Source organism: Cricetulus griseus (assembly GCF_003668045.3).
Source record: "Cricetulus griseus strain 17A/GY chromosome 1 unlocalized genomic scaffold, alternate assembly CriGri-PICRH-1.0 chr1_0, whole genome shotgun sequence".
NCBI classification, from domain to species: domain Eukaryota; kingdom Metazoa; phylum Chordata; class Mammalia; order Rodentia; family Cricetidae; genus Cricetulus; species Cricetulus griseus.
In genome coordinates this window covers 232853570-232863822 of record NW_023276806.1, presented here as the reverse complement: position 1 = coordinate 232863822, position 10253 = coordinate 232853570, and the positions used below count along the sequence as shown (strand labels likewise).

The 10253-nt window shown below is 55.9% G+C and overlaps 1 protein-coding gene across 1 annotated transcript in view; it reads left to right on the top strand.

Annotated features, from left to right (window-relative positions):
• Spdef (SAM pointed domain containing ETS transcription factor) overlaps window positions 1-9959 on the top strand; it is an 18234-nt gene extending 8275 nt beyond the window's left edge. Inside the window, exons 3-7 of the mRNA XM_027389013.2 lie at window positions 4226-4657; window positions 6205-6402; window positions 7158-7205; window positions 7306-7452; window positions 9351-9959. Of these exons, the coding sequence (XP_027244814.1) occupies window positions 4252-4657; window positions 6205-6402; window positions 7158-7205; window positions 7306-7452; window positions 9351-9529 (978 nt within the window). The 5' untranslated portion in view covers window positions 4226-4251 and the 3' untranslated portion in view covers window positions 9530-9959. The remainder of the gene's footprint in view (window positions 1-4225; window positions 4658-6204; window positions 6403-7157; window positions 7206-7305; window positions 7453-9350) is intronic.
• Window positions 9960-10253: the final 294 nt, after the last annotated feature.

Sequence of the window (10253 nt, the reverse complement as noted above, 5' to 3'; positions counted from 1 at the left end):
TTCCAGGGACAATTAGGGACACTCAGGTACCTCCCTCCTCTCCTCCTATTTCTCTCTTGCTTTTTAAGGACAAGGTCCCATGTAGCCCAAAACAACCTCAGACTACGCTGGCACAGTGGTGGTCTGTTTGGTGGAGCTAGGCCAGCGCCCCTGGCACTGCAGGACTGGTGGTGAGGAGACTGAGCCCAGCTCCCCTGAAGGGATGTAGTAAAGCTAATGGGTTCCAGGAAGGAGGACTTGAACGGCAGAGGTAGGCAGGGGAGTGGCAGGCCAGGGGAGAGCTGAGCCTGCAGAGGGGAGGTCAGAGAAATGGCAAACCTGAGGCTCGGAGCCTGACCTGGTCCGACTCTCTCCAAGGTGCTGACAATCTGGTAGGTATTGGGGTGCAGGTGTGAGGGACCTACCTACCCACTCTCTGGCGCTCTTCACCAGGTCCCAGTCTTGCCCCATACTCTGTCTCTAGTCTATATAAGGGGTTCAGAGGTTGGGAGGGCTTGGGGAGTAGCCAACAGCAGGGGCCAGACCTCTTGTAGTGAAGCCACCAGAGGCTGAGCAGGGGGTTACAGTGACTAACTTGCCACCTCTCTCACTTGATGTCCCTCAGAAGTGCTTTCCTGGGGCCTGAAGCTGGGTCCTGGGATCTGGGCCACTAGGATTGGATCTCAGGACACAGGGTGGCCCAAGGCATTTTCATGCTCCACCAGACCCTAGGAGGCTGGGTCTGGAAGGAGGTGCCCCACAGGACATAGAGGACAGGGGCTCCCAACACACGGCCATCAGGCATTTCATGAGGGCCTCCTGGGCAACTTCACTCCCTGACGACGAAGTACTGGATATAAACAGAAGTCAAAGGGAACAAGGTACCAAGAAACAGCTCCACTCAGTGTCTCTCTGTAACTTCCCCTCACTTACCTTCCTGGGGGACAGGAGGCGCTGAGGGACGGACTCCAATCTCTGAAGCCCTATCCACTAAACCTCTGACATTGCCCTGCCTCCTGACGGCCTGCACCAGCTGTCACCAAGCCTTCTTTTGTCTGGAGAGGCAGCCGGGGCTTCTGTGGCAAGATCAAGCCAGACCCACTGAGCCTTAATCCAGACACGTGGTTTTACCCCCAAGATCAACTGGAGGTTTGGAACCTAGAGGCATCACTCAGGAGACTGTCGCCCTGGGCAGCTGAGAGAGTAGCCTGTGTCCAACATGCCAGCAGTGGCAGCCCTCAGGCTTGTTTTGGGGGCTTAGGTCTGTAGCAGGTCTCTGATTAGGGCCTGATTCTTCAGTGAGCCTTTGGGTCCCTCCCTGAGGCCACTCACTGAGCTTCAGCCTCCCCAAGTCTTCATATTCCCATAGGCCGATGGCTTTTTGAGGATTTAGACCCAGGCTAAGTTGCCAGTCACCGATGGGCCATCAGAAAGGGAGACATCAGAAGGGCTCCATGGGGGTGGGGTCTTAGGGAGCTGGGATTCGAAAGAAATAGCGTCTTGGGAAAAAGGACAGTAATGTAGGGAGAAAATACGGTGACTATGTCCACTGCAAGGAACAAGGCAAGGAATGTCAGCTTTATTCGAGCCTGGATGTGAGGAGGAGAACAGGCAAACTGGCGGTTCTGGCCACCATTCTGCGTTTCATCTACACAGCTCTAGAAACGGAGCCCAGGGCTTTGCCCATGCCAAGCAAGCACTCTACCAACTCAGCTGCATCCCAGCCCACGGGGCCAGTCCAGCAGAAGAAGCCCTGATTGCCAGGTTCTTGAACAGAGAAGGCTGATAAAAGGTGTTGGAAGGAAATGAACTTGACAGGGGGCTGGGATGAGCAGCCAGGAGCAGACGATGAACCTTGGAGGCTGAAGGGACCCAATCAAGAGGTGGGCAGGACACCCCAGAAGAGGGAGGTGACCAGAGCAGGTGCCTTAAAGCGACTGTGATCCAAGGATCAGAGCCCACACACAGGCAGGTTACACTCTCCTGAGCCTGGCCATCTTCATCTATGAAGGGAGACCCTGTCCACGAATCCAGGCTGTAGGTGGCTGTCCTATTAGGGTGACTATTGCTATGATGAAAGCAACCTGGGAAGGAAGTCAGGACAGGAACCCACAGAAGGCAGGAACCTGGAGCAGGAGCTGATGCAGAGGTCATGGAGGGTGCTGCTTCCTGGCTTGCTCTCCTAGGCTTGCTCAGCCTTCTTCTTTATAGAACCCAGAACCACCAGCCTAGGAATGACACCACCCACAGTGGTGACTGTCCCTCATCATTCACTAAGAAAATGCTCTATAGCTGGATCTGTTTTTTTTTTTTGTTTTTTGTTTTTTGTTTTCCGAGACAGAGTTTCTCTGTGCAGCTTTGGAGCCTATCCTGGCACTCACTCTGAAGACCAGGGTGGTCTCAAACTCACAGAGATCTGCCTGCCTCTGCCTCCCAAGTGCTGGGATTAAAGGTGTGCGCCACCAATGCCCAGCCTACAGCTGGATCTTAAGGAGGCATTTTCTCAATTGAGGCTCCCTCCTCTCAGATGACTTTAGCTTGTGTCAAGTTGACATAAAACTATTCAGCACAGTGTGTGTGGACACGCTGGCATGTGTGTTCTCTGTGACACCCTTTTCTCCTGCCTCAGCCCAGCCTCAGCCATGAGGGGCCAGAGGTACAGGTAGCCAGTCATTTAGCCTAGCCACCAGCCCCAGGCATCAGGGAGCCCCTTCCTCTGCTGCATACATGGTCCATCGTTCAGTCGGGAGCTCTGGGCGTCGGGAAAGAGAGAGAAGGGAGGCTGGAGTCTGCTGGGGAAGGGTCCAGAAGGCTTCCTTTGGACTTGACTGTCCCACCAGTAAATTAGGGGTAGGAAGAAAGTGTGGGCTGCCTCCCCCTGGGGAGGGTATGGGTGCCAGGGCTGTGAAGCCTACTCACCCGGTGAAGTAAGAATGAGGAGGCATTACAGAGTACCCAGGCCAGCACTGGCCCCACTGGCCCTGCTTGCGACAGTGCCTGGACCCCAACACCTTACACACACACACACACACACACACACACACACACACACACACACACACACACACACCTGTGGCTGAGGCCAGGCAAACATAAGGCCACAGAGAATCGAGTTCTGCCTCTTGGAAAGGCTGGCAGCTGGGCACGGGGCCCGGGGAGCTGGCAGGGACTCTCCTAACGTGGCAGGCGTGGGGCTGCTGGGGATGTGGATGGGGCCAGAAGGGCCACTGAGGGGTGAACGAGGAGAGATGGAGACTGGAGAAGGCTCTCCTGGGGTGGGGCTACCACCTGGGGTATAGGGTGTGAGCACAGGCCAGGGTGGGGACTCAGGAACAGAGCAGGCTGTGGACACTGCCTCGGTAAACACCAAGGGCCCATGGCACACACACATGTTTGCACAGAAGGGACTTGAAATTAATCCAGGCCTGCCCTCTGTCCCCCGAAGCTCCAGACCCCCCCGCCCCGCCCCTGCCCACCCCACCCACCCAAACCTTTTCTTCCTTGTCACTTAAAGGATTCTTTGAAAGGAAAAGCTGGAACCAGAGGCAACACCTTCTCCTCCTTTGTTGGCTTTCTGTCCCTGCCAGAGCCTGCAGGGCTGTTCTGGAGAGTGGGGAAGGGAAAGGCTGGGCACTGAGCAAGGCGGGGCTGGGCACCAAGCAAGGGGGGCATTGAGCAAGGAGGGGGAGAGAGAGAGAGAGAGAGAGAGAGAGAGAGAGAGAGAGAGAGAGAGAGAGCTGAAATTCATCTCAGTTCCATTTGTCAAGTTCTGCTAGTCTGAGAGAACAGGAAGGCATTTCTTGACCTGTAGGACTCTTCCAGTCTGGACCTTTCCCTTTCCCCCTGCAGAGGCAAAAGTCAGCACACAGTGGGTCCTAGAGCATGACCAGAGACGATCAAAGCGCCCTGGTCCTCCCCACAGCCCTGTGTGCTGTGCACTTGCAATTCCAGCACTTGGGAATTCCAGGAGGCCGGAGGACCAGATGGTCTGTGCTTAAGTAGCCTGTGCTACTTAAGACCTTAAAAAATTTGCCCCTCCACCTGCCCATGCCCCATTTTGCCCACACCTCCACCTTATCATCTTCCAGCCAGCCCTGTGCTCACTGCCCAGTGACCCAGAAGCCCCCAGGCCTCTCCAGGCCCAGCCCACTGCCTGCTGAGCCCCGAGTCTTGAAGCCAGCTTAGTGGCCCCCGCAGAGCCAGGGCAGCCATGAGACCCACTTTCCTTCCTCCTCCATTTCTGCAGACGCAGCCGTGAGCCTCAGCAGCAGCATGGGCAGTGCCAGCCCAGGCCTGAGCAATGCGTCCCCCGGTTGCCTGCTGCTGTCCCCAGATGTAGCGCTGCGGACAGGTGTGGAGAAGTCAGAGGAGGGAGCAGTGGGCCCTGAGAAGCGGGAATGGAGCCCCAGCCCACCGGCCACCCCTGAGCAGGGCCTGTCTGCCTTCTACCTCTCCTACTTTAACATGTACCCCGAGGACGGCAGCTGGGTAGCCAAGGTACCCGCGGCCAGTGCCAGGGAGGAGCTGCTGGAGGAGCCTGAGCAGTGTCCGGTCATCGACAGCCAGGCATCTGGGGGCAGCCTGGACGAACACTCGCTAGAGCAGGTGCAGTCCATGGTGGTGGGCGAGGTCCTGAAGGACATTGAGACAGCATGCAAACTGCTCAACATCACAGCAGGTGAGACCCTCCCTCCCGCCCACCTCCACACGGGACACAGGCGGGGCGGGGATCTGCTAGATGGACTCTGATCACCTTGGGCAGCAGAGACACACAGCAGCTAGAGCCAGGGCCATGCCCAACCGTACCTGCCCTCTCTTAGCGGACAAGAGAGTCCATGCTCTGTCCTGTCACCCGGCTTCCTGCCTTTTCTGAGACTCAGCTCCCCTCTCCGGTCTCCTTTGCTCTGGCTGGTCCTTCAGCCTAGAATGTTTTCCTGTAGATAACTCCTTAGCCCTTCCCTGGCCTTCTTTGGGTCTTAGGTGACTGCGTCCTCATGAGACAGCGGGTCCTCTGTTGAGATTGTATATCCCACATCCCACCCTCGCTTCCCCATTGTCTTGCTGCCATGCTAGGTTTGCCATCTGAAGTTCCGAGAGTATGTTTGTCCCTACCTCACTTTCTGTGTGTACCCTCTAAAGGACTTGTGTACCCCAGTTCCTAGACAGCACTGGACGTGACTTCAGCCTTCACCCTTCAGGGACAGGATACTAGGCAGTCAGCAGGACATAGAGGTCCCTCTGTCTATGGAGCTGGCATGATGAGATGTCATTAAACTGTCAACTGATGGGGAGGACTCTGATGAGGAGTGGTACGGCTGGGGAAGTGAAGTCCTGGCTCCATCCTGCAGCTTTCCCATGGGAAGGAGGGGCTTCTCTTTCCCTCACAGCCAGCTCCTGCCCCCACCCCCTTCTGCTAGATGCCCCCAGGTGGTGTCCCCATCCAAGGCAGCTCCTGTCTCCACTTTCCCACACTCCAGAGAGCCCTACCCCAGGAGGCTGGCTCTCCCACAGTACCTCGTCCCCTGTACCTGCTTGGGAGGGCTATGCTCTCAGAACAATGGGGACAGAAACAAATTGCATTGACCTCAAAGGAGAAAATGGCTTTATGAAGTGGGAGCTGTCTGGCTTTCAGGTCACTCAGCTGGGACACTGGCTTGAACCAGTGTTCCCCTGGAGGCCTCACTGCCACTGTGACCCAGTCTGGTTCCAGCTGTGTGCCCCTGAGAGCAGCTTCCCAGGGGACACATAGCTGGTGAATCCATTCTCTACCCTCCGCTGATCCATAGCCATTTGGGGCAGCTGCTATGAGCCCAGCTGTGTGCAAAGCATTGGACAAGGGATGCACCCCCCATGTGCCTCAGTTTCCCCTTTTCTAAAATTCCAGGATGGAAGGGTTCCCGGGTGGGTTTTCTCCTTGAAAAGAATGTGGATGGCAAGTGGTATCTGGCTGTTTGTGGTTGAATGTCAGTGTCCCCTTCAGAGCTAGGGTCTCCAGAAAGGCCCTGTGGGAGGCTGGACAGACAGACACCTGAACGTGACGGGTTACAGAGGCAGCGAGCTTGTGCTAGGGCGGTGGCTTTTCCTTCTCACTTCCTTTTTTGTGGAATGCCTGCCACCACAGGGCCCCTCAAGGCTTAGGAGCTCAGGGTCCTGGACACAAAGCCCCACATGGGTGTTGGGTGCTGCTCACAAACTGTCCCAGCTAGGATGCTGTCTCTTGCCCAGACCCTGGGGACTGGAGCCCTGGTAACGTGCAGAAGTGGTTGCTGTGGACAGAGCACCAGTACCGGCTGCCTCCAGCAGGCAAGGCCTTCCAGGAGCTGGGCGGCAAGGAGCTGTGCGCCATGACGGAGGAGCAGTTCCGTCAGCGTGCACCCTTGGGTGGAGACGTGCTGCATGCCCACCTGGACATCTGGAAGTCAGGTGAGAGATGAGACAGCTCGGGCCAAGTCCCTGCTAGCTCCAGGCCATTATGCGGAGATCACAGGCAGGCACCCGGTGCCCGGTTCTTACTCTCCCTTTTAAAGGGAAAACCCTTCTTAAGGTTAGCTTTATGTTTTATTGACGAAGGGCGGCTCAGTGGATAAAGGTGCTTGCCTCCAGGCCTGACAACTTGAGTTCGATCCCTGGGATCTGCATGATAGGAGAGAATGAACTCTCCCAAATTGCCCTCTGACTTCTACAAGAGTGTGGGCACACCTGTGTCTCTCTCATCGGCACTGTGGAGGATGCTACAAGTGCTCATTGGGTCAAGGCCCCTTGCCTTAGAGGTCTGGGATGAATGGGGGACAGGGCCCACTCAGGTGACGCTGTGAGCGGTCACTGTCTGCCCCGACCCAGGCACCTGACCAGTGAATGTGACCTGAGCAGAAGGGCTTTTGTCCCCGGCTGATGGCCTAGCAGTGGGCAGAGCGGGTGGCCGCCTGGCTCACTGGAGGGGAAGGCCTGATGCAAAAGCCAGGCCTCGGCGCCTGCCACCTAGCCACAGCCGCAAGGGAGGTCCCTGTCCCATTTCACAGTGAGGAAAGGGAAGCCCCTCCACATGGAGGCGTGCAGTGAGCCGCAGCTCTGACATCCCCACCCCTTGTTAGTACCTTGGGACCCTAGAGGGGCGGGAGGCAGGGAGCTGTGGGCCCCCGGGCACAGGTGTCATCCGACCTCCCCTCCTTGTCCCACAGCGGCCTGGATGAAGGAGAGGACCTCGCCCGGGGCCCTTCACTACTGCGGTGAGCCGGGCAGGCGCAGGAAGGCCTGGTGGGGCTGAGGGAGGCTGCCCGGGAGAGTGGGTGGTCGCGGCTGCCACTCACGCTGCCCCCTGGCTTGCAGCCTCCACCAGCGAGGAGGGCTGGACAGAGGGCGAGGTGGACTCGTCATGCTCAGGGCAGCCCATCCACCTGTGGCAGTTCCTCAAAGAGCTGCTGCTCAAGCCCCACAGCTACGGCCGCTTCATCCGCTGGCTCAACAAGGAGAAAGGTACAACCCGCCCACACGTCCATCCTTCATCCTGCCCGGAGGGGCGGGGCTTCTGTCCCAGGGGCAGGGTGGGGAGGGGAGGCAAAGCGGGGTTTCTGTGGGGTGGAGCAACAGCTGGGAGAGGGGGCAAGGGGGCGGGGCCTCTGGTAGGCAGAGGTGCGACGGGCAATGGGCGCAGGGCTCTGATTGGGGCGTGGCCCCATCCGGGAGGGGCGCTGGGGGTGTGGCCTCGACTGACTCCACCTTCACCCTGGGCCAAATGTGCCCAGAGATCCACACCCCTGCAACTTCAAGGATTTTGAGGTTTAGGGTGCTCTTGGTATCCTCGTTGGCTTCACCAGACTTCCCCCTGTACTGAGACTCCTTCAGCGCCTCACCGTGCCTGGAGCACAGTGCGAACTTGAGAGAAGGGCGTGGGGGGGCACAGGCCTTTAAGGCCAGCGCTAGGGAGGCAGAGCCTGGCCGTGAATTTTACACCACCCCTGTCTACATAGAGAGATCTTATCTCAAAAAAAAAAAAAAACCACAAAAGAGCACAGAGGCGGGGGATGGGGGTGGGGGGACAGGACTGGAGAGATGGCTCAGCGGAGGTCCTGAGTTCAATTCCCAGCAACCACCCGGTGGCTCACAACCATCTGTAATGAGATCTGGTGCCCTCTTCTGGGGTGCAGCCATACATGCCGGCAGAGCACTGTATACATGATAATTTTTTATTTTTATTTATTTATTTATTTTTGGTTTTTCGAGACAGGGTTTCTCTGTGTGGCTTTGGAGCCTATCCTGGCACTCGCTCTGGAGACCAGGCTGGTCTCTAACTCACAGAGATCCGCCTGCCTCTGCCTCCCAGGTGCTGGGATTAAAGGCATGCACCACCAACGCCTGGCCATGATAAAAATTTTTGAAAAGTATTTTTGGTCTTTGAGAGGGCCGAGGTTCCCAGCACCATGTGCTGTCCTCAACTCTAACTCCAGCACCAAGAATCTGATGCCCCCACTCTGACCTCTGCGGGCACCAGGCGCGCACTCATACACACACAAGCAAAACATTCATCCACATGAAATAATAAACCTTTATCAAATCTTAAAAACCATAAAACATCATGTTTTGGGGGCCGGTGAGACAGCTCAGTTCGGGCAGGCACTTGCCACCAAGCCTGAAGACCTGAGTTCAATCCCGCCGGATGGAAAGGGAAACAGTTCCTGCAAATTGTCTTCTGACATGTGTGTACACCAGGGCACATTTTCACATAGTCATGAACAATAAGTAAATGAGTATAAAAAAATCAAAAGAAAAATCATAGTTTCAACCTAGAGAGACTCATGGTGTCTACCAGAGACACAATGTGAACCCTGTATATATTAAATGTTCTCGGTCCAGAATCAAAATATTTAAAAAACAAGTGAATTTCACTTTCATGATGTAGGTTGCCTGACCTTTAATACAAAATTCCTAAATGCTCCCTAAATGCAAACTCTTCAGACCAGCATCATGGACTTCTGGCCAGGAAAGTCTGTCAAATAGTCCTAAATCCTAAAACTCTTAAACTCTGATGCGGTTCTCACCCCAAATTTCAGACTAGGGGTACTCAGCCTGCATTCAATCTAACACTAAGCTGGAATTTCAACCAGTAATAAAAGTGAAATTATTGAATGCGTTTGCACATGCCTTTAATCCCAGTGTCCCAGAGCAGCCAAGGCTATGTAGAGAGACCCTGTCTCCAAAAGAAAGAAAGGAAGAAAGATGTTTGCTGCCTCTCACGGCCTGTCCCGAGCCTAGGGCTGGAGAGGCTCCCAGCATGTATCCCTTACGCTTCCCCCAAAGTGACCCACGGATCTTGTCTCTCTCCTTCCCTCGACCTCCACACGCCCCTCCTCTCTTCCCACGCTCCTTTCCCCTAGGCATCTTCAAAATTGAGGACTCCGCACAGGTGGCGCGGCTGTGGGGCCTGCGTAAGAACCGGCCGGCCATGAACTATGATAAGCTAAGTCGCTCCATTCGCCAGTATTACAAGAAGGGGATCATTCGCAAACCTGACATCTCTCAGCGCCTCGTCTACCAGTTTGTACATCCTGTCTGAGAGCCACAGAGGCTGGAGGCCCACTGCCTGCTCCAGACAGCCACTCTCCTGCTGGCCTGGGCCTTTGCCCAATCGGAATCCCCAGAATCCAAGGTCACAGAGAAGGTCACTTGTATGGGGCTACACATGAGCTCTCTGGGTCCCTCTTCAGGTCATACTGCTCAAGTACACAGACCCCTGGAGGGTCTTGGGAGCTAAGACTGCTCACAATGGAGAAGTTCCCATCCCAGGCTTGGACTGTGGGATTCGTAGAGAACCACCTACATCACACAGAGACCGGACCAAGGCAACTCACAGGACAATGACGTTACTGCTTCCTGCCCCTGCCACCCATCCTGTAACATGACTGGCATGGTGCTAAGAAATGTCTGTACCCTGTGTTGGGGACCCAGGGGTGCCCTAGGAATGGATAATAAACATACAAGATAACTGACAGGTCCCCAGTGTCTGGCTGTGGATGGCACAGCCAAGAGGCCAGCAGGGGTCAAAGGTGACTATGGTCACAGGTGTCTAGGGTGGTGACCACAAGGAAGGTTTGCCCAGGGAGGTGTCATGGAGCCGAGCCGAAGAGAAAAACAGTAGCTGTTTGGTAGATGTCATGGAAGAGGCAGGGAATTCTCCAGGCCAAAGTAGCTAGTCTAGCCAGCCACTGTGTCCTCCTCACCCTGGCATGGCTGAAGTGGGAGATGACCAGACCCAAAGACAGGAAGGCAGCCTCTGTGCC